The sequence below is a fragment of the Notolepis coatsorum genome (genome assembly GCF_963971535.1).
Source record: "Notolepis coatsorum genome assembly, chromosome: 5".
Lineage (NCBI taxonomy): Eukaryota > Metazoa > Chordata > Actinopteri > Aulopiformes > Paralepididae > Notolepis > Notolepis coatsorum.
In genome coordinates, this window is record NC_140169.1 from 113,899,475 (window position 1) to 113,923,750 (window position 24,276).

The following is a 24,276-nucleotide window of genomic DNA, read 5'->3' on the forward strand; positions in this document are numbered from 1 at the left end:
GGCTACCGAAGCCTCCTTTGAGTGTTCGCTTTTAATTGCAAAAGCAAAGAAACCGCACAATATTGGCGAGCAGCTCATCAAACCAGCCTGCATCAAAATGGTTTAGAAACTGTGCGGCCCACAGGTGGCGGATAAACTAAAATCAGTACCACTCTCGAACAATGTAGTGAAAGACCGAATTGATAAGATGTCAAGTGATTGCGAGCAGCAGCTGTCAGAAAAGCTTAGAAAGGGTCCATTTGCCATACAACTTGATGAAACTACAACTGTCGCAGACGAGGCTGTGCTCATCGTTTATGTGCAGTATATCGAAAATGAGGATCTGAAGCAGGACATTCTCATGTCAGTCAACCTTACTACCACCACTCGAGGTGAGGATATTTTTACTGCAGTGGATTCTTACTTCATTCAACATAAATGCAAACCGTTCACCATTAGGGCCTGATTTGAGAGGATGAATACAGGATTTGAATATTGGCCAACATTTTGAAATACATATGGTGCAAGATGAGATTTGTTGATTGAAGGCACAAGTCAAAGAAGCATAGTGGGTCTAATTATGATGCATATGCCTGTGTATAAGCAGTTTGTTATTAAAATGAAAAAAAAAAAAAATGAAAAAAAAAGTATTAAAATTACAAAAAAAAGTATTTTATGGTATTTTATTAGGAGGGGGGTCCAGGAATTTCATCAGAGATGTTTGGGGGTCCCTGGGGGGAAAAAGGTTGGGAACCCCTATAGACCATCATATGGGTCCATGTTTTCTAGGCCATCACAAGGGTCTATGTTTTCTAGGCCATCACAAGGGTCTATGTTTTCTAGACCATCACAAGGGTCTATGTTTTCTAGGCCATCACAAGGGTCTATGTTTTCTAGACCATCACAAGGGTCTATGTTTTCTAGGCCATCACAAGGGTCTATGTTTTCTAGACCATCACAAGGGTCTATGTTTTCTAGACCATCACAAGGGTCTATGTTTTCTAGACCATCACAAGGGTCCATGTTTTCTAGGCCATCACAAGGGTCCATGTTTTCTAGGCCATCACAAGGGTCTATGTTTTCTAGGCCATCACAAGGGTCTATGTTTTCTAGGCCATCACAAGGGTCTATGTTTTCTAGGCCATCACAAGGGTCTATGTTTTCTAGGCCATCACAACATGTTTTCTAGACCATCACAAGGTTCTATGTTTTCTAGACCACACCCACAGTGACTAAGACAACACACTGCATCTCCTCAAGCTTCTTTAACACATGCATGGTGTGGAGATAATGCTTCCACAGAGCTGGTGACAGGTTTGATAAGAAGTCAATGTATTTGGATCAATGCCTCCTGATGATGGTTCTGCCTGGGGGTGAGTGATATGTTTGACGAGTGTTAACAAACATTACCAACGTAAACAAATCTATTACAGCCACACAATGCAGTAAATATAGTCATTTATTTACCTGTTGTCGATTGTCATTCCTTGTGTCAAGAGTCAAACAACTAGAGAATGTCTCTGCTCCTCCATGTCTTTTTCTTAAAGGGGAACTATTTTACTATTTCTTCCACTATTTGGGCACTTTTACACAATTCCTGTGAGTCTATGGAACACCTCTGTAAGTTTAAAAAAAAATTTGTTGTTTTGTATTTTTAATCAAGTACTCAAAAACAGCATTTCTCTACCTCAAGATCTTAAGCCGTTTTGAGGCTGGACTCCAACCACTGTGTGGCCTGGTGCCAACTGCCACATTATTATGCAGCTGAGAAATCTCTGACATCACAGATATGCACATTTTCAGATGACTCAGTTCAGTGAGGGTGAGAGGAGAATTGGAAGAATGTGCCAATATGAGAATTAGAGACATAGATCCTATTAATATAAGTCCACATAGCTAGGAAACAATGCTAAACACTGAAAAAGGCCATTTATAAGATAGTTCCCCTTTAATTGGCTACCCCATATGGCCTTTCATATACAAAGATATACTGTGTACACTGTACAGTACACTTGTAAAAGAGTTTGACTCCAAGGGCTGCACAATATTGATTCATGGGTGTGATCTTAAATTATTATTATTATAAATATTGTTTTATATCAGACAAGAGGGACAGATGAGACACCTCATTACTTTATTATAAACTGTGTGTACCAAATGTGTGTGTGTGTGTGTGTGTGTGTGTGTGTGTGTGTGTGTGTGTGTGTGTGTGTGTGTGTGTGTGTGTGTGTGTGTGTGTGTGTGTGTGTGTGTGTGTGTGTGTGTGTGTGTGTGTGTGTGTGTGTGCTTCGCAGGGTTCACAACCTCGGGAATATGGAGGAGATTCTGAAAGTGGAGGCTCATGATGCAGAAATTCTGTGTTTGGAGTATTCCAAACCAGAAACAGGTGTGTGTGTGTGTGTGTGTGTGTGTGTGTGTGTGTGTGTGTGTGTGTGCGCGTGTGTGCGTGTGTCCATGCATGCGTTAATGTGTGTGTGTGTGTGTGTGCACATGTGCACATGTGCTCAACCGCATTGCATGTTTTACATATGCATGGATGCACGTTTGCTTGTGCATGAGTGAGTGTATTATGCATGTAGACAAGCTGGAGTGTATCTGTGCATGGAGTGAGTGTAACTAGAGTTGGTGTAACGTTAGTACTGGTCCCCAGGCGCGGGACTCTGTAGTATGGTAACTAGAGTTGGCATGGATGCACGTTTGCTTGTGCATGAGTGAGTGTATTATGCATGTAGACAAGTTGGAGTGTATCTGTGCATGGAGTGAGTGTAACTAGAGTTGGTGTAACGTTAGTACTGGTCCCCAGGTGTGGGACTCTGTAGTATGGTAACTAGAGTTGGTGTAACGTTAGTACTGGTCCCCAGGCGCGGGACTCTGTAGTATGGTAACTAGAGTTGGTGTAACGTTAGTACTGGTCCCCAGGCGCTGGCCTCTGTATGGTAACTAGAGTTGGTGTAACGTTAGTACTGGTCCCCAGGCGCTGGCCTCTGTATGGTAACTAGAGTTGGTGTAACGTTAGTACTGGTCCCCAGGCGCTGGACTCTGGATGGTAACTGGAGTTGGTGTAACGTTAGTACTGGTCCCCAGGCGCTGGACTCTGTATGGTAACTAGAGTTGGTGTAACGTTAATACTGGTCCCCAGGCGCTGGACTCTGTATGGTAACTAGAGTTGGTGTAACGTTAATACTGGTCCCCAGGCGCTGGACTCTGTATGGTAACTAGAGTTGGTGTAACGTTAATACTGGTCCCCAGGCGCTGGACTCTGTATGGTAACTAGAGTTGGTGTAACGTTAGTACTGGTCCCCAGGTGCTGGACTCTGGATGCCCACTGCTCCTCCATAGTTAGGTAAAATGCAGAGGACCAATTCCTGGTATACAGGAAGACAAAATAAAAGTACTTTGCAAATAAAGATAGTCCAAACCTTAACCCTTTCACTACCACACTACAGACGGTTTGGTAGTGAAAGGTTAACCTTCTGTAGTGTCGTAATGATAGGGTTAATGGTAAAGCGCGTTTCACCCACTGTGTTTGTTGTCTCTCAGGCCTGAAGCTTCTGGCCACGGCGAGCCGAGACCGTCTGATCCACGTCCTGAATGCTGAGAAAGACTACGGTCTGGTTCAAACCCTGGATGAGCACTCTGCATCCATCACAGCCGTACGCTTCGCTGGTGAGCCACTAAATAAAAAAGAGGTCAACATCTGTAGAGCAGCCTTTTCTTAGTCCAGGCTTTCATGTTCACTCATTCCAACTGATGTGACCATCTGTATAGGTACGCCATCTTGAATCAGAATAGATGCAAGGTGAGGGGAGGGGGTGAGGGGAGGAGGGGGACACACACACACACACACGAGTGAACCCATCAAATGAACCTTATCTGATGATGATACATACTGTATGTCAATGTCAGGCAACAATGACACAGATAAATCACTAATCAAATATAAACACATCACTCAATCTCAGTATCACAGATGTACACAGGGCTAACACTGGAGGAAGGAAATGACTGTTAGCAGTACTGCCCAGCAGCTAAGAGAAGCTTGTGCATACGGTTGTATCACTGTGTGTAGGCATCTCTCTGTATACCACTGTATGTAGGTGTCTCTCTCTCTGTTTACCACTGTGTGTGGCTCTCTCTCTCTCTCTCTCTCTCTCTCTCTCTCTCTCTCTCTCTCTCTCTCTCTCTATCTCTCTCTCTCTTTCTCTGTTTATCACTATATGTTGGTCTCTCTCTCTGTTACCACTGTATGCAGGTCTCTCCCTCTCACTGTTATCAACTGTATGTAGGTCTCTCTCTCTCTCTCTCTCTCTCTCTCTCTCTCTCTCTCTCTCTCTCTCTCTCTCTCTCTCTCTCTCTTTCTCACTGTATGTAGGTCTCAACACTGTTTACCACAGTATGTAGGTTTCTCTCTGATTACTACAGTATCTATGTAGGTCTCTCTCTCTCTCTCTCTCTCTCTCCCTCTCTCTCTCTCTCTCTCTCTCTCTCTCTCTTTACCACTGTATGTATCTTTCTCTCTCTCTCTGTTTACTACAGTATGTAGGTCTCTCTCAGTTTACCACTGTATACCACAGTATGTAGGTGTCTATCTCTGTTTACTACAGTATGTAGGTCTCTCTCAGTTTACCACTGTATACCACAGTATGTAGGTGTCTATCTCTGTTTACTACAGTATGTAGGTGTCTATCTCTGTTTACTACAGTATGTAGGTGTCTATCTCTGTTTACCACAGTATGTAGGTGTCTATCTCTGTTTACCACAGTATGTAGGTGTCTATCTCTGTTTACCACAGTATGTAGGTGTCTATCTCTGTTTACCACAGTATGTAGGTGTCTATCTCTGTTTACCACAGTATGTAGGTGTCTATCTGTTTACCACAGTATGTAGGCACATTTCTTTCCAACTGTTTTCTTGTAGTCTGGTAACCTCCACACTTTTCTCTTTAGCCAACGACAACAAGGTGCGGTTGATTAGCTGTGGGGCAGACAAGAGCATCTACTTCCGTACTGCACACAGGGTAAGGCTGGTCAAAATAAGATCTATACATCTCCATTTCTACACTACACGTCCTTATAATAATATATAATAATATATAATAATACTAGGGCTGCACAAAATATCCAGTATATTGATATTATATATGAAAGAAGAACCCAATAATGATATTGCAAAGGCATTTATTAAAAACAAAAACATTTCAATGATGCACACATTCAGTTTTTAATTTGTGCAGCATCTGTTAGAAATACCTCCCAGAGCGGCTGGGTAGTGTAGAGGAAAAAGCACTCTTCTACCACCGTAGAGACCCAGGTTCAATTCCCGGTCTCAGCGGTACCTCCGGCTTTGTCAGTCGTCCCTAAGATAAGATAAATTCCTTTATTGATCCCCTTGGGCATTGGAATTGTTTGCAGGTGGGAAGCCAGTGGGGTATGAGTCCTGGTTGTTACAATAGCGACTCCTACTGGCCCTAAGTAACGTTGACAGTATATGACCTGTTCGTTAGATGCTGTATAAGGCAAAATGGAGAAGCGGAAACACATTGCTCCATTCTTTCTTTAAAGCTTTCATTCTTTAGGGTTATGTTCTGTATGGTAAGAGTTGCAAAAGGCACAACGTTCATCACTAAATGAAGGTCATGATTTAGTCCCACCGCTATGTCTCCTGACATAAGTCTCCATTATTGCAGAGACAGAGAGTGCTCTGTGCTGTAGACCAGACTATGGCTTGTTAGCCCTGAGCAAAACCTCCCTATGGAATTCAGACGTTTTGTTGAGTAGTCATTTAGCAAAGCAGCAGTGACATGTCCCAGCTCTCTACAGACAGTAAATGACTATCCTCTTTATTGTATTTAATAATGCTGTCTGTTTTTAAAGGCTTTAAAACAAATCACCACAGTAATGTATATGTCGTGTCTTAATGATTTGACTTGCAGATAACGACTGTCTAGCATCCAAATTACCCAAACTTTCAATGGTTCAACTTTTTATTATCTTTTTCCCCCTCCTTCTTTTTCCGATTTTTCTCCCATCCCACTGTTAGTCGTTATGCCAATTCCCAACCCCCTTCCTGGTTGTTGCGCACTTTCCCCTACTGTTGGTCCGAGAGGCCGGAGTCTGTCACATGCTTTCCTCCGACGCATGTGCAGCCAGCCGGCAGCCAGCCTGGCCGTGCAGATTCTCACTGGGAGAGTGTAACGTGTGGGAGGCCGCACTACCTCTCACCAGATCCTACCTTCGCTGAGCAGGCGCCCCGACCGAACTGTAGGGGTCGCTGTCCACAACGCCCAGGACCCACCCACGGCTCCCCTCCCCCTAACTCAGCCAACGAGTTAGTATAGCGATCAGCCCGAGCCAAGGCAATGCTGACTCTCCGATTATCCAGAGTTCTTATCCAGAGTTCTTACCCCGAGTTCTTATCCAGAGTTCTTACCCACAGTTCTTATCCAGGCCAGGCTGTTAGTGAGGAACTATTCAGTCTGATAGATGTTATATAAACAAAGTTGTGGTTGTTTGTCGTTTTTGTTCTCAGACTGAGAGAGGAACACAGTTCAGGCGTTCCCACCATGTTGTGAGGAAGACTACTCTGTATGACATGGGCATAGATCCCACCTGCAAGTATGCTGCTGTGGGCTGCCAGGACCGCTCTATAAGGTGTGTGTGTGTGTGTGTGCACATGTGTGTGTGTGTGTGTGTGTGTGTGTGTGTGTGTGTGTGTGTGCACGTGCATGTGCATAGTGTGTAGTGTGTAGGATTTAGTGGCATCTAACATGACTGAACTGAATACCCCTCTCATATCTATCTATCTATCTATCTATCTATCTATCTATCTATCTATCTATCTATCTATCTATCTATCTATCTATCTATCTATCTATCTATCTATCTATCTATCTATCTATCTATCTATCTATCTATCTATCTATCTATCTATCTATCTATCTATCTATCTATCTATCTATCTATCTATCTATCTATCTATCTATCTATCTATCTATCTATCTATCTATCTATCTATCTATCTATCTATCTATCTATCTATCTATCTATCTATCTATCTATCTATCTATCTATCTATCTATCTATCTATCTATCTATCTATCTATCTATCTATCTATCTATCTATCTATCTATCTATCTATCTATCTATCTATCTATCTATCTATCTATCTATCTATCTATCTATCTATCTATCTATCTATCTATCTATCTATCTATCTATCTATCTATCTATCTATCTATCTATCTATCTATCTATCTATCTATCTATCTATCTATCTATCTATCTATCTATCTATCTATCTATCTATCTATCTATCTATCTATCTATCTATCTATCTATCTATCTATCTATCTATCTATCTATCTATCTATCTATCTATCTATCTATCTATCTATCTATCTATCTATCTATCTATCTATCTATCTATCTATCTATCTATCTATCTATCTATCTATCTATCTATCTATCTCAGTGTAATATCCCTCGTAACTGAACAGAATAATGCACCTGAGTGCTTCCTGCGTTACATATTGTGCTCAGCCACCTCCTCCTCTCTCCTGTCTGCAGGATGTTCAACATCAGCAGTGGCAAACAGAAGAAGCTGTTCAAAGGCTCTCTGGGGGAAGATGGCAGTCTGCTCAGGGTACCGTTGTCCTCCTATAGGAATACACACACTGCATTCACACAGGAGATCATGATGCATAAACGAGACACAATGTTGTTAGATTAGTATAGATTCAGTCATATTCACATAATGAATTCATACAGTTAACCACATAACCTTAGGCGTGGTCACACTGTTATGAGCAAACCTGGCCAACAATCTTTTTTGGGATAATGGTTTCAGAAGTCTGAAGTACTTGAGACATGCTTGATTTCTCTTTGCCGGACACTTAAAGGCCCAATCCATGATTGAACACCTTTGCTCCACTTTGTTTGATTGAAGAGTTTTTTTTTTCTTCACTCTGAAATATATTGTCTGAGCCTTTGATACAAGGACTGACAGTATATAACAGCTAAACATGAATTACTGTATACATTACTTTTTATGTTGTAAAGGGTCTGTTAACACTTTCAGTGCCACTCACGAGATTTCTCAGGTTTTTTTTATAGGTGGTTGCATGCCACTCACGAGATTTCTCGGAATTATTATTATTATTATTTTTTTGCGATCTGAAAAGTTATTGCATCACCCGAGCCTACCCGAGTATAGCCGAGGGGCGCCGGCGATCACTGTGGAAAAAAGCGCCCCCTGTCGTCTCCCAGATGACATAAGTGATTTTGGAATGGACTCAATGAAAATGAATGGGGGGAAAAATCCGGTACTCCACATTTTCCAGTTCACTGATCCAGCCGGGGTTACCAGAGTTCATTCTGGAGCCTCAGATCCCCGCGGATCATGGAGTTCTACTGTATCGCGTTGGATCCATAGTCGATTTTTTCGAATGGTGATCAGGAATTGGAATATACCAGTTGGATACCATCTGATGTCAGGTAAGGACTCTATGTTATCAGTGGTAGGATAATCAGAGTAAGTTTGATGAAGTTATAAGCTGTTTTGTGAAATGTCTTCTTTCGGTTTCACTGTAAAAGTCCGTGAGGAAATCAACAGAGCGATTATCAGTGCGCGGCCGTAATGTGCGTGCGTGCACGTATAATATTGATCATCTAGCGTTTATTTGAAAACGATTCATAAAAAGGCCGACGAATATCAACGTTGTGGAATATTCCACTAAAAGACGATTTTCATAGAATGCTCCAGAATGAGCTGTTTTTTATATCAAAACGGGGGCTTTTCTAACTGCTCTGAAACGGCAACGACGCGATAAAAAAACAATCTGCCTTCACAGCACTGACTGGAAAATAGTCTTTGATAATGCGATGGGCAGATTAGACACATAGCCATAATTTAAAACATAGATTAGGCGATATTAACGTTAACATTGGCGCCGATGGTGGCATTCAAGCGGTAAAACGGAAAACCAGGCGTGGCGCTGAAAGTGTTAACATTGGTATTGTTTGTAAAACACACCCATATTTTAAGTTGGTGTGGGAAATAATATTGAAAAAAGCAGATTTTCCATCTACAAGTCAAACTCTGAACTGAATATGGCCAGAATTTTCTATTACAGATTATTGCTTTGAAGGAACACTCCAGCATTTTAGTAAATACTTATTTGCCATCTTCCCCAGAGTCAGACGAGAAGATTAATATCAATTGAATTTCTTAATCAGAATCAGAATATTCTGATTCTGTGTGCATGTGCATCTGTTTGGGAGGTGTTGGTAATTGTATGTCTTCACTTTTGACAGAGCTAGTTGAGCTGCTCCCTACTGCTTCCAGTCCTTGTGCTAAGCTAGGCTAGCTGCTCCCTACTGCTTCCAGTGCTTGTGCTAAGCTAGGCTAGCTGCTCCCTACTGCTTCCAGTGCCAAGTTAGGCTAACATGCACCTGGACCTCTCTCTGGGACTACTGGACACACAGAGATGAAACTGATACCGATCATCTTGGCTCTGGGGAAGATGGCAAATACGTGTATTTCCCAAATATGTTGAGGGTTCCTTTAAAACAGCCTCAAACATGCACACGTCGCCATACAGTTTATGCCCTGTATGTGGAAAGGTGTTATACACATAAAGATGTCCTTCCTCACGTCCTTCCTTACAGGATAAAACAGATGAAGCTCTCTCCTTGTGTTCATGTTTGCCTCTACTATTCAGGCTAAACCCGCTCACTGGTTTGGTCCAGGTGTTAGTATGAAAGCAAGGAGCTTGTCTCCCGCAGGTGTTGACAGTGTTGTTTGCACCTGGCAGGTTCAGCCTGATCCATCTGGCCAGTATGTGGCCGCCAGCTGCTCTGATAAGAGCATCAGCATCTTCGACTTCCACAGCGGAGAGTGTGTTGCCACCATGTTTGGCCACTCTGGTAACACATACAATCGCACGCATGCACACACACACACACGCACGCACACGCACGCACACGCACGCATGCACGCACGCACACGCACGCACGCACACACACACACACACACACACACACACACACACTCCTCACCTTGCCAAGTCATGAATGTACATTGCAGTAACACTATATATATATATATATATATATATATATATATATATATATATATATATATATATATATATATATATATATATATATATATATATATATATATATATATATATATATATATATATATATATACATATACACACGCACACATATTATATACATACATACAACACTCATTGTTGATTGATACCGCACATTAGGAATGTTGATGGTATACCCAGTTATGAGATGACTTGCTATAGAACAGTAAATGAGATGCATGTGTGTGATCTACATTAATATAACTCCTATTCTATGAGAGCTGTAATAACCGCTCAGCTTCTGTCACTTTCAGAGGTTGTCACTGGGATGAAGTTCACCAACGACTGCAAGCACTTCATCTCTGTTTCTGGGGACAGGTAAACCACAACTCCCTCTATGCTGTGTGTGTGTTGTGTGTTGTGTGTGTGTTGTGTGTGTGTGTTGTGTGTGTGTGTGTGTTTGTGTGTTGTGTGTTGTGTGTGTGTTTGTTGTGTGTGTAGTGTTTCATGGCCTGCTGTTAGGAAAGTGTGAGTCAACAGAATGCTCTGGTCCTCCAGCTGTATCTTCGTGTGGCGCCTGGCTCCAGAGCTGACCATCAGCATGAGAGAACGCCTCTGTCAGCTCCGACCAAGTCCCAGCTCACCACCCTGTCAGACCTCAGCTCTCAGGTAGTGTGCTCACACTCACGCACGCACGCACGCACGCACGCACGCACGCACGCACGCACGCACGCACGCACGCACGCACGCACGCATGCACGCACGCACGCACGCACGCACACTAGACTAGAACATTGGTAACCTAGGCTTCATCCATACAGTCAAGCGTATGTATGTATGTATGTATGTATGTATGTATGTATGTATGTATGTATGTATGTATGTATGTATGTATGTATGTATGTATGTATGTATGTATGTATGTATGTATGTATGTATGTATGTATGTATGTATGTATGTATGTATGTATGTATGTATGTATGTATGTATGTATGTGTGTGTGTGTGTGTGTGTGTGTGTGTGTGTGTGTGTGTGTGTGTGTGTGTGTGTGTGTGTGTGTGTGTGTGTGTGTGTGTGTGTGTGGTTGTGTCTGAAGTGTACAGAGAAAGATTCTATTTTTAAAGAGGATCTTTTTGCAGCAGATTTTGAGAGGGCTGTTGCTATGGACACCAAGCTCCGCAAACTTATGGATAACTGTAACCTGAACGTGTCCGACTTTCTCCTCCATTGTTTTCGTCTGTGACTGTGTTGATCAGGCAGGAGCCGCATGGCGCTCCTCCTCTCGCCGGCCCGTCCTCTGATAGCGACCGCGAGGAGCACGACGACCCCAGTGACCCGGAAGAGATCACAATAAACACTTCCTCTGACAGCAGCAGCACCGGGGAGGAGGAGGACACAGGTACACTGTTGGATTCACCTTGTCTTCTTAGAACATGTTTTTTTTTATCATACATTTTTATTAACAAACAAACACAACATCAACATTAACAGGAACAACAATAATAATATTAATAATATTAATAATAATAATAATAATAATAATAATAATAATAATAATAATAATAATAATAATAATAATAATAATAATAATAATAATAATAATAATAATAATAATAATAATAATAATAATAATAATGACAAAACAATAAGAAATAATAAATACAGATCTAAACTTAACTAATAATTACAAAATACAAATATTCCAAATAAAAATAAAAACCAAAATACCACAAACACAAAATACATTAGATATTAGACAACAGACATTCCTTCTTTCCATCTCATAGCGATAAGCTTTGAGGCTGCTGTAACGCCTGCCAGAATAATTATTTTCTGTTGTATGGATGTTGGTAGTGAAGATATATCGTTTAGAATTAATGTTGCTGCCGTGAGTGGAATCGATATGTTACAGATGCCAGAGACTTCTTAGAACATGTTTAAAAAACAAGTTAACTTTCATATATTTTAAAACACAAATAGTGTTTTCTGCCTGTGGTTTTGACTATTTTGGTTCTTGAGGTGGTATCTTTTATAGTGATGTTTTAAGATAGAAGTGAATGGGCATTTCTGCATCAGTACCAACCGTTCAACGTAGTCGACCTAATATGGTGGTGAATTGAATATGGTAATGGTAATGGGATAGTGGTAGAGGACTATATGGTTTTCCTGCATAAACCAATTACATTTCCTAATTTAGCTGTCTGACAAAGTGCCAAATGAACTATCTGCCACAGCAAATTAACACAATGAATGAAAATACCATTGCCTTACAATTGTGCATATCATTTATTTTATTAAAAAAAAGAAATTAATCTTCCTTAATGAACTAAGCACTACAATGTTACATATCTACATAAGATATGCAGGGTAGTGATAATGATGTAAGAGATTCAGGATAGTGATGATTTTGATGAGAAATTGAGCTTTTTGAGTTGTGTGTTCTGAATATATTTTGTCATACAGTAGCTGGCTCAGATGAAGGACCAGAGTGGGAACCAAATAAGGTTAGTCGTCATTATGAATGTGTGAAAATAATCGGATGAACACTAATGCATGCATAGACACAAACAGAGAAATCACTGCTTGATATACAAACTGAGTAGCCTACGTAAGTAAGTACGTATCTAAGAAGGAAACTAACTGACTGACTGACTGACTGACAGTAAGGAGTTGTGCAACATCTTATTTGTACCCTCTGTGTATCTCAGAGACAGTGAATAACTGACCTTATTATATAACTGCCGTCAGACTGTTGTGTTCAAGTTAGTTGTTCAAGCCCTCTCCTTGTTTTCACTCCCAATTATCTGTGGTGTCTCCTACCTGTTCTCCCCAGGGGGCCACTAAGCGCCCTCGGAGGCGCTGGTCCTACCGCATGGGCTCCCTGGAGCTGGTGGTCAAGTCCATGCTGGATCTTAGGCAGCTGGAGACCTTCTCGTTAAGCGGCTCCTCCAGCAAGAAGAACCCAGCCTCCCGCTGCCAAGACAGAGAGGCAGGGAGCACCAGCACCTCCAGCCTGCAGGAGACTGCGGTACATGGGGAGGGAGTTGGGATTTCTGTGTGTGTCTGTGTGTGTGTGTGTGTGTGTCTGTGTGTCTGTGTGTCTGTCTGTCTGTCTGTCTGTCTGTCTGTCTGTCTGTCTGTCTGTCTGTCTGTCTGTCTGTCTGTCTGTCTGTCTGTCTGTGTGTGTGTGTGTGTGTGGGGGGGGGGTGTAACTGGGTGGAAGCAAGGGATGGAGAGAGTGGGAAGGAGAGAGGAAGAGTGAGTCAAGTCAAGTACATTTGATTTGTATAGCACATTTTAAACAACAGCAGTTGACAAAGTGCTGAACAATTTGCATAAATGAGTGAAAGGTAATGAGATCATCTCAACTTTAACATATCGTTTCATCTTGTATTCAGTGTTTTTTTAATCTTGAAAACAACAGAATCTGCCAATGGAGTGAGATAATTAAATTTGTTTTAGATATTTGTTTGAATTCAGCTCTTCCCAAGGGTTTTCTTGTTCCAAGACATTTCATGAAACGAGTTCAGTTGTATTGCAAAACAAGTCATAGATGCAAAGTGTTAACCCTTTCACTGCCGCACTACCCAAACGGTTAACCCTTTCACTGTGACAATACACAGAATGTTAACCCTTTCACTGCCACACAACAGCCGGTTAACCCTTGGTTGTGTGATAGTTATTCCTTTATTTTTGCCAAATTTTTTTCAAACTTATTTTGAGTTTAATTCTCATTATCATGCACATCTCACAAGAAGAAATAAAGACTTACGCATTCCTTTCTGTAGGACCGCTGTTGCCAAATTCTCATTTGTTTATCAAGGTGCAGTGATGTGGAATGATATACAAAATCTAATAGAAACATGTTCCACTTTAAATATATTTAAAAGTAAGCTTAAAAAAGAACTACAGATCCTGTAGCCTATAGTATCCATGTGTATTTGTGTAAAGTCTTTTTAACTTTTTTTTCAAACATTATAATAGTTGTTCAAAAAAGAGGATATGCAGAGGGCTTCAGCGTTCTTGTTTTGTTTCGGTAGGTGCTCTTTGGATTAAATCCGGGGTAGGATTCGTTATAGAAGAAAAGTTGAGACCCAAGGCAGCTCTACAAATTTTAAAATGCCTTTATTTGTTGGCTTACATTATTTAGAACATTTTAAAATACCGACATGTTTCGGCCTACACATGGCCTTCTTCAGGGTGTTGTAGCTGTGACAAAACAATACTGTGACTAAATAAAGAAAAAAGGAAAAAACAGAACTCTGGGAGAGACTAATTACAATGGGGGACAGCTGGTCCCAAATGAATGAAGGCAAAGCACATTCTCAACTTGACATACCGGTAGTTAGAAGACAATCCACTTATAAGCTATGTCTACGTTGAAAGAATATACAATAATACTAAATAGAAATAAAAAATTATTAGTATATTATATATGTATATATACACACACACTCAAAATATTATAACAACATAAGGAAATGAGTCAAAACAAACATAGAATAGATCAATAATAATATCAAAAAATATCAAAAACAACAATGTAAGAGCATTGAGTAATGCAAGACAAAAAAATACTACTATATAATGTAACCTACTTAGCCTATAGAAGTGACAACATGTCCATAGAGTCATTTAAACCTGCAAAGATGTGGCCTGTAGTCTATCAAAATACAATAAATAACAATGTATAAATACAATAAATAAATAAAGTGTTCTACTGGCCTATAAAAATGATACCATGTCTATAGAATCATTTAAACCTGGGAGTGAGGTGGCCTGTAGTCTATCGATCCAGCGACTTTCTTTCTGGTTTAGAATTCTTTGTCTATTTCCTCCCCTAGACGTGAGTGGAACACTGTCATTATAATAGTTGTATAATGCTGTATTGTATGTATCTGTGTGTATGAGAGAGGGATATGCGCATGTGTGTTTGTGCATAATGTGTGTGGGGGGGGGGGGGGGGGGGTTGTGTAGTTATCCTATATAGGTTTAAGAGGGGAGGTCGCTTATAAGCCCTTGGGTTTTTTGACCTTTCCTGCACATTTGAACTGTTCTTCTTTTACTTCTTTTATTCCAGAATGTATGTTTGTAAGTGCAAATAACAATACACAAGTAGTAAAGGGTTAACCTTCTGTCGTGTGGCAGTGAAAGGGTTAAGATTGAACTGGTCGCGTGTTGCTTTCTAACAGCGGAGGAGTGCAAGAATGTGACAATTTGACCATATGACCGCGGCAGCGCGAGAGAGCGGCAGTGCGGAAATAGGCTGTCTATTGCCATTCTCTAAGACAAACGCTAACCTTAACCAGCTCCTTAACAGCGCCTAAACTTAACCGCTCTAACCTTAACCAACTCCGAAACAATGCCTAACCTTAACCTTAACCTTAACCATGCCTAACCTTAACCGGCGAAAGAATACACGTTAAAAAAAAAATTTGATGGGATTCGAACTTGTCAACAACGGACTGCAGGACCGCAGGACCGCTGCGCTGCCAGATGAGCTGAGCTTCGAATGAAAATCATGGCGGATTAGGGCTACATAATGCCGCAAGCTCTGCCGCTCCGCTCCCGCTCTGCCGCTCCGCTCTGCGGTTGCCGCGCCTGCCGCGGGGCGTGTCGCAGCCAATCAGGGAAAACGCGGAAGCAACGGCAGCACTGCTCCGCTGTTAATAAGCAATAGGCGAACTGGTCTTGCACAAAGTGCCATGCCTGTGAGCCACCACTAGGGGCATAGTGATTGATTGATTGATTGATTGAAAACTTTATTAACAGATTGCAGAATGGGTACAGTACAGTACAGCTCAATACATACAATTGTTAAGGGGATGCAGACCAGAGAAAGTACACTGTATATTGGAATATTGACAAAGCCATACTTGGTCATTTACTGTACATTGGAGGGGGTTGGGTTAGGACATTTGCAGGGGCCAGTTTCGAATTGCAGTCTCCCGTAGGTGTTCTTTGAGAGTGTTTTTGAAAGTGGGTAGTGATTCACATTCCTTTACAGTGGCTATGAGTGAGTGAGTGATTCAGTGACATTGACTGACAGTCGATGTGAAAAGACAAAGCCCACTATGGACACACAGACTAAGACTCAACGATACATGACATTTGTTCACAGTGAGAGTGTGTGTGTGTGTGTGTGTGTGTGTGTGTGTGTGTGTGTGTGTGTGTGTGTGTGTGGAAATTGATCAGGAATGGCAGTTATTCATATTCTCTCTCTCTCTCTCTCTCTCTCTCTCTCTCTCTCTCTCTCTCTCTCTCTCTCTCTCTCTCTCTCTCTCTCTCTCTCTCTCTCTCTCTCTCTCTATATATATATATATCCCAGCAGGAGTTGGAGGAGAGGGCTAAAACGCGTCTGGCCAAATGGCAGACCTCACCCACCATCAAAGGCTCCAAGGGGACTGACGGAGCTGTGCTCTACTCGGAGGGGAACAAGGACAATAGAGGTCTATATAGCAGGTAAATCACTCACAAGCACACACACACACACACACACACACACACACACACACACACACACACACACACACACACACACACACACACGCACACACACACACACGCACACACAATTTATTTTCCAGTGTTCTTTCTCTTTTTTCTACCACGTGGCATTTCTCATCCTCTTTTGCTTGCTTTTCCTCTGCCCATCATGCCCTGCTGTCCCTGCGTTAGTGATTACCTGGTGAAGGGGCAGCAGCGCGGGCTCCAGGGGCGAGGCACCCGTGACGGGGGGAGCCACGACAGCCGTAGCCTGGACAGTGCTCTGTCAGTGGGGTACGACAGCAGGGAGCCCACCCCCGACCAGGCCCGTGACGGTGAGGACACCTCAGGCACAGAAGACCTCAACTCTGAAACCGGCACATACAGTATCTATCTATTGCAGGGGTTCTCAAACTTTTTTATACCATGACCCCATTTTATTTAGGATTTCTTTTGGCGAACTTAATGTATCGCTTAATTTCAATGTGGAATTAAGGAATATCAAAATAAAAGCACACGTTGTTGAACTTGATCATGCATATTTATTAAAAAATTTAATTACAGCACTAGGTTATCAATACACAGTTATAAAATGAGGCATATTTAGCCAAAATATGTTGCCAGAAATAAAATAATAATAATTATATTATATTATTAAAACAAATGTATATATATTTTTTTTTACTTGCCAATGCGCAATGTAAATTGACAGTGCCAATGCGCACTGTCACCTACCCACAACCCCACTTTGGTTTGCGACCCGTAGTTTGAGAACCGCTGATCTATTGGGTTCACATACAATGACCCAAGGTTTCTTTCTCTAACATCATATGATATATTAGATAATAATACTGCACCAGGCCCATTGTTCTGCGTGACCTTGGTAAGATAGCCCCCCGTCACAATCATGTAGCATGTGATAGTATAGTATATTATAGTACTGTATATTCTAAGAGAGAGGTTATAACTCTGAGTCTAATAGTTGGTCTGTGGATCATAGGGTTTTCCTCTTGGTGTAGCATTTGTCTTTATTGTTTGAGTCAGGGAAAGATCTTTGGAAATGTGAAAAAAATATGAATTTATATAATTACTTTTAGATTGACATGTATGTCTTTTCTTAATTATTCAATGGGAGTTTTGAATGGGTTTCATATGCCCCAGGTTCATGAAACAGCACGTACACTAGCATGTCGTATTCAAGGACGTAGAAAAACACTTATGTATGGTTTAACCCATTGAGACCTAAAACGCCTAATGCATTATATAGCCTGCATATACACACAAATATGTTTCCCGGTTTCAATGGGTTTTAAAGGTCTTCAAAAAGGCCCTTATTTCTTTCCCTAAATTCCTTTCAGATTCAGAGGGCATGGAACTGAGTTCCGGTCACGAGAGCTCTGATATGGAGCGTGATGAGGAGGAGGAGGAGGAGGATGAGGGGAAGAGGAAGACAGCTAGTATGGACGAGGCCATGAGGACCATTACTGATGCTCTGGAGCGCGGCCAAGAGGGCTTCCTCAAACAGAACTTTGAGACGCTGGCAGACAGCAGCAACATGGGTAGGCAACAAGCAGCGATAACGCACATACAAATGTACACGCACACACACACGCACACACACACACATACACATATGGGAATGCACGCACGCACTCAATTCATTTAATTGGTTTCATAAGATTGCTGTTATATTGACAAAGCAGAAATATAACAGCTATTTATTTATTTCTTCTCCCTTTCTTTCCCTACCTATCTTTCTCTGTCTGTCTGTCTGTCTGTCTGTCTGTCTGTCTGTCTGTCTGTCTGTCTGTCTGTCTGTCTGTCTGTCTGTCTGTCTGTCTGTCTGTCTGTCTGTCTGTCTGTCTGTCTGTCTGTCTGTCTGTCTGTCTGTCTGTCTGTCTGTCTGTCTGTATGTCTGTCTGTCTGTCTGTCTGTCTGTCTGTCTGTCTGTCTGTCTGTCTCTTTCTCTGTCTGCCTCTCTTTCTCTGTCTGTCTCTCTCTCTCTCTCTCTCTCTCTCTCTCTCTCTCTCTCTCTCTCTCTCTCTCTCTCTCTCTCTCTTTCTTCAGATGAAAAGAGCAGAGTCTCAAGTCTCTGCAGTATGTCTTCACGCTTCTTGTCTAGAGGACACAACAACAACAGGTGCTGCTGACCACACACACACACACACACACACACACACACACACACACACACACACACTTACACACACACACACGCACGCACTCTCTCACACACACACACACACACACACACACACACACACACACACACACACACACACACACACACACACACACACACACACACACACACACACACACACACACACACACACACACACACACACACACACACACACACACACACACACACACACACACACACACACACACACACACACACACACACACACACACACCTTGCCAGTTGGTGAATGTACAGTGCAGTAACACTTTCAGCTCTGCCTCTAAATCTATACGAGGATTTTTAAAATCTATATATTATTCAGGTCAATAAGAGTCCATTCTTATCTCCATTGAAGGAGTCAGCAGATATGATACAGACTGTAATGAGAGGAAATATAGTAGAACATGAATATAGACTAGTTCATCACGTATCAATTCTATTCATTCTGTAATGGTTTTACCATTGATAGGCGGATCCCCCTGTTTGCCAAGGCCCATAACAGTGAGCCAGGGGCCAATTCTCCCAAGCCTCTGTCTAAAGTACGGCCCCTGATGGAGGGGGGCCAGGTCAGGAACACAGAGGATGGGGGCCCTGTGTCCCCTGGGAGGATAGAGGCGACTAAGTAAGTAGAAAAGATATTGAAATAGTACCATACACATATATTAAAAGTAATATATTTATTTTAGGGCTGTCAAAGTTAATGCTTTAATTTTGGAGATTAATTTAAATTATTTAAAGCATTAAAATTAATTAATCTAGATTAATCTATGGAGTGAAAAATCGTCAACGTTCTGAACTTTCAGCAGTATATTTGCTTGTTCTTTTTTTGCATTGACTCATGCACCTTTTTGAAAATCATCTGACATGAAGCTGGAACACATTTTTGTTGTTAATATGATTTATATGACTGGTAGTTCATACAAGACATCGTCCTCTAAGCCAATCTGCACTTTAACATAGGCCTGGGTTGTTTTTATTTCTGTTAGCGCCGCGGATATAAGAAAGTGGTCTAGCTGAGTCAATGTTGATGGTTTTGTTGAACATTTGTATTTCCCAGGAGAGAAACTGTATTCAAAGAAAGCTATTAAAATAGTCTTTGAATCTAAATATACTTTCTTTGTGTTGATTTTACATTAATTCCATGATTTTACTCAAGTAAATATTTGTTACAAGCTTCGGTCTTAAGTAGAAAAATGCTATTTTTAATCTAGATTAATCTAGATTAATTACAGAAAATTGTGAGATTAATTAGTAAATATTTTTGTATCTATTGACAGCACTAATTTATTGAAATAGTACCATACACATATATTAAAAGTTCATATATTTATTGAAATAGAACCATACACTGTAGTGTACACATATATTACAAGTTTATATATTTATTGAAATAGTACCATACACATATATTAAAAGTTAATATATTTGTTGAAATAGTACCATACACATATATTAAAAGTTAATATATTTATTTCAATAGTTCCATACACATATATTGATTGATTGATTGATTGAAAAGTTTATTAACAGATTGCAGAATGGGTACAGTACAGTACATCTCAATACATACAATTGTTAAGGGGATGCAGACCAGAGAAAGACTTTCGTCTTGTTTACATCAGGGTCCCCCATTTTCAATTCATCATAACATATATGACATACATGACATACAGATAGACAGTACTGCTACATCTATACATTTATGACATATCAGATTTGCAAATACAGTACTGTTTGTGATACAAAAGTGTCCAGAAAAGGAGTGTATATACATTTGGCGTAGAAACTGTACATTGGAGGAGGTTGGTGGGGTGGGGTTGGGTGGGTTGGGTGAGGGCTGTACATTGGAGGTGGGGGGGGGGGGGGGGGGGGGGTTGGGTAGGGGACACACACATTTTACACTGTACATTGGAATATTGACAAAGCCTTACTTGGTCATTTACTGTACAACTAGGTTAGGACATTTGTAGGGGCCAGTTTCGAATTGCAGTCTCACGTAGGTGTTTTTTGAGAGTGTTTTTGAAGGTGGGTAGTGATTCACATTCCTTTACAGCTTTAGGCAGGGCGTTCCACATTGATGTGGCATAATTGCGAAACGTGTTTAGTCCCTTGTTTGAGCCGAATCTGGGTTTTACATGATTTGTGGAGCTCCCTCTGGTGTTGTGATCGTGGTATTCACTGACCTTTGGGAAGTATTTTGACATGTACATGGGTACCTTGGTCGCGTAGTGTATCTTGTAGACCAGGCCCATTGCAAGTTGCTGTACTCTGTCGTCTACTCTAAGCCATCCTAGGTTGTCAAAGTGGGCAGGGGTGAGGTGGGTTCTAGGAGTCAGGTCAAGTAGTAGTCTGACTAGCTTGTTTTGAGATGTTTGTAATTTGTTTTTTAGTGCCTTTGAGGTGCTTTGGTACCATGAGGTGCAAGCATAGTCGTAGTACCCTTGAATGAGTGCTCCTGCTAGAGTCTTCAGGGTATTCTTGTTTACCAGAGAGGAGATCCGGTACAATTCAAAGTGAATTGTTTATAGACAGACAAACAAATTACTCAATATGTAGCACTAATCATGTTCCAATTCTTGACTATAACGTAGATAAAGCTAGCATTTAATTGAATGTGAAGAGCTGGCCAATACAAAGTGGTTGGTGTCAGAATAAGAGACTATTGATCAACATTGCAGTGATGAAGTGGCTGTGATGTATCTCAGCAGGGGAGATGGGGCTGCTGCAGAGAGGGCTCCAGAGCTGCGGTCTCAGGCCCAGAAGAAGAGGTCCCCGGGGGGCCACTTATGGAGGCTGTCCAGTCCAGCGTCCAGACCTCCACTCCTGATGGGTAGAGCAGCAGGCCTGTCCAAGTCTCAGTCTGTCCAGAACCTGGCCTCTGATTGTGAGTTAGTCTTAGTGATGTCAAATCAAATCAACTTTATTTGTAAGGCCCGACAACACACGTAATGTCCCCATGGGCCGGACACGTCTTCTTTAAACAAGTCAAGAAGAAACATCAAAAACAAAGACAAAAACACCAGAAAAGCCTAAATAGAATGTAAAATAAATAAATAAAATTAATGCAACACTCCCAGACATACCCCACATGAAGGTAAGGAAAAACTCACTAAAAACCTAGCAATAGGAAAAAAGCACCACAGGCAATGTGGAGGGGAGAAACCTTAGAAGGGGGATCTCCCTTCTAGATGTTGGTGATAGTAGTGTTGCTATAAAACAGGCGAAACTGTTGATAAGCATGTACATATAATGTAATGAAACACAAATAAGTACATGCAATAGCAACTGAACATTTTGAAAGATTGAAAATAGAGCTGATGGCGGATCCAGTACCCAACACATTGCTAGTCCCTCCAGTCTGTATCTATTAGTGATGTTAGTACTCAACACAGTGATAGTCCCTCTGTATCTATTAGTGATGATGTTAGTACTCAACACAGTGCTAGTCCCTCTGTATCTATTAGTGATGTTAGTACTCAACACAGTGCTAGTCCCTCTGTATCTATTAGTGATGTTAGTACTCAACACAGTGCTAGTCCCTCTGTATCTATTAGTGATGTTAGTACTCAACACAGTGATAGTCCCTCTGTATCTATTAGTGATGTTAGTACTCAACACAGTGCTAGTCCCTCTGTATCTGTTAGTGATGTTAGTACTCAACACAGTGCTAGTCCCTCTGTATCTGTTAGTGATGTTAGTACTCAACACAGTGCTAGTCCCTCTGTATCTGTTAGTGATGTTAGTACTCAACACAGTGCTAGTCCCTCTGTATCTATTAGTGATGTTAGTACTCAACACAGTGCTAGTCCCTCTGTATCTATTAGTGATGTTAGTACTCAACACAGTGCTAGTCCCTCTGTATCTATTAGTGATGTTAGTACTCAACACAGTGCTAGTCCCTCTGTATCTGTTAGTGATGTTAGTACTCAACACAGTGCTAGTCCCTCTGTATCTGTTAGTGATGTTAGTACTCAACACAGTGCTAGTCCCTCTGTATCTGTTAGTGATGTTAGTACTCAACACAGTGATAGTCCCTCTGTATCTATTAGTGATGTTAGTACTCAACACAGTGATAGTCCCTCTGTATCTATTAGTGATGTTAGTACTCAACACAGTGATAGTCCCTCTGTATCTATTAGTGATGTTAGTACTCAACACAGTGCTAGTCCCTCTGTATCTATTAGTGATGTTAGTACTCAACACAGTGATAGTCCCTCTGTATCTATTAGTGATGTTAGTGCCAAAACACAGTGATAGAAGTCCCTTAGTCCCTTAGATAGTATATTACTATCACACTTTACTGTTAGATTTGCACTCTGATTGAATGCTTCTTTTTGTTGTACTGTACTTGTGCTGTGTAATGACAATACATTCTAATCTAATCTAATCTAATCTAATGTAGAAGTCCCTCCAGACTGTATTTAGTGGTGTTAGTACCCAACACTATGGACTCAAAGGATGTCCTTTTATTTCTCTCCTGGTGACTCACCTTATTGTATCACTGACTATCTGTATGTCATGTATGTCATATATGTCCTGATGAATTGAAAATGGGGGACCCTGATGTAAACAAGACGAAAGTCTTTCTCTGGTCTGCATCCCCTTAACAATTGTGTGTATTGAGCTGTACTGTATTGTACCCATTCTGCAATCTGTTAATAAAGTTTTCAATCAATCAATCAATCAATCAATCAATCAATCAATCAATCAATCAATCAATCAATCAATCAATCAATCAATTGACTTGCCCCCTGCTTTCTCCAGCTCTGCGCTCCGCTGTGCCCCCTGGTGGTGGAGAGGAGGTGTGTCTCAGACCTCAGCTGCTCTTTGTGGACCCGGAGGCTTCCAGACCCGTCACTCAGCTCCCTTCACCCTCTGCCGCTCCCTTCCCGCAGTCTCGTCAATCCCCCCAGTGCCCCCTGCCCTGGGGCTGGGAGAGCCCCAAGCTGAAGTCCCAACACTCCTACATGGACCCTACCACCAGCTTCATGGCCAAGACCAGTCGGCGCTCCTCCGTGGGAGAGGCCACCTACCTGAGTACCCCGGAGGAGGCCCCGGGGGGGAGCCCCAAGAGCAGGAGGAGGTCGTCCCGGCTGCTGGACGACGAACCTCTCTTCCTGTCCCGCTCTTCCACGTCCATATTGAGCATTCCGCCCGGCAGCTCCTCTGCCTCTCCCCCCTGTGCCGCCGTTTCACCCAGTCTCTCTCTCCATGCAAATGTCCCGCCCTCCCGGATCCCCCTGCCCAGACAGCCCCCCGGCCCCCGCGGCGGCGGCACTGTGGACTGGCCCGGCAACCAGGGGCGGAGGAAGAGTTCTGTGTGTTCTGGATGTGACGCGGCTCCGGTTCCTGGATACAGACAGCGTGAGTCCGATAGACCCGTAGTTGATGCACAACATGTTGTTCACAATCACACACAAATATTATATACGCATAAACCCACACGTGCATGTTTACATATTACACGTGTGTCTGTCCAAGCAGCGGCCAACCGGTTCTCCCTGAGTACGGACCTTGCTCTG

The 24,276-nt window shown here is 41.8% G+C and overlaps 1 protein-coding gene across 1 annotated transcript in view; it reads left to right on the top strand.

Moving 5' to 3' along the window:
• Window positions 1–24,276, top strand: part of LOC311228621 (mitogen-activated protein kinase-binding protein 1-like) — a 62,065-nt gene that overhangs the window by 32,213 nt on the left and 5,576 nt on the right. The window contains 19 exon segments of the mRNA XM_084314546.1: window positions 2,274–2,365; window positions 3,520–3,645; window positions 4,926–4,996; window positions 6,508–6,629; window positions 7,546–7,621; window positions 9,792–9,903; window positions 10,394–10,457; window positions 10,638–10,748; window positions 11,337–11,479; window positions 12,544–12,584; window positions 12,914–13,108; window positions 16,409–16,542; window positions 16,759–16,901; window positions 17,925–18,125; window positions 18,634–18,706; window positions 19,224–19,376; window positions 21,460–21,638; window positions 23,519–24,118; window positions 24,239–24,276. The exon segment at window positions 24,239–24,276 is cut by the window's right edge and continues 47 nt beyond it. Coding sequence (XP_084170672.1) covers window positions 2,274–2,365; window positions 3,520–3,645; window positions 4,926–4,996; window positions 6,508–6,629; window positions 7,546–7,621; window positions 9,792–9,903; window positions 10,394–10,457; window positions 10,638–10,748; window positions 11,337–11,479; window positions 12,544–12,584; window positions 12,914–13,108; window positions 16,409–16,542; window positions 16,759–16,901; window positions 17,925–18,125; window positions 18,634–18,706; window positions 19,224–19,376; window positions 21,460–21,638; window positions 23,519–24,118; window positions 24,239–24,276 — 2,674 coding nt within the window.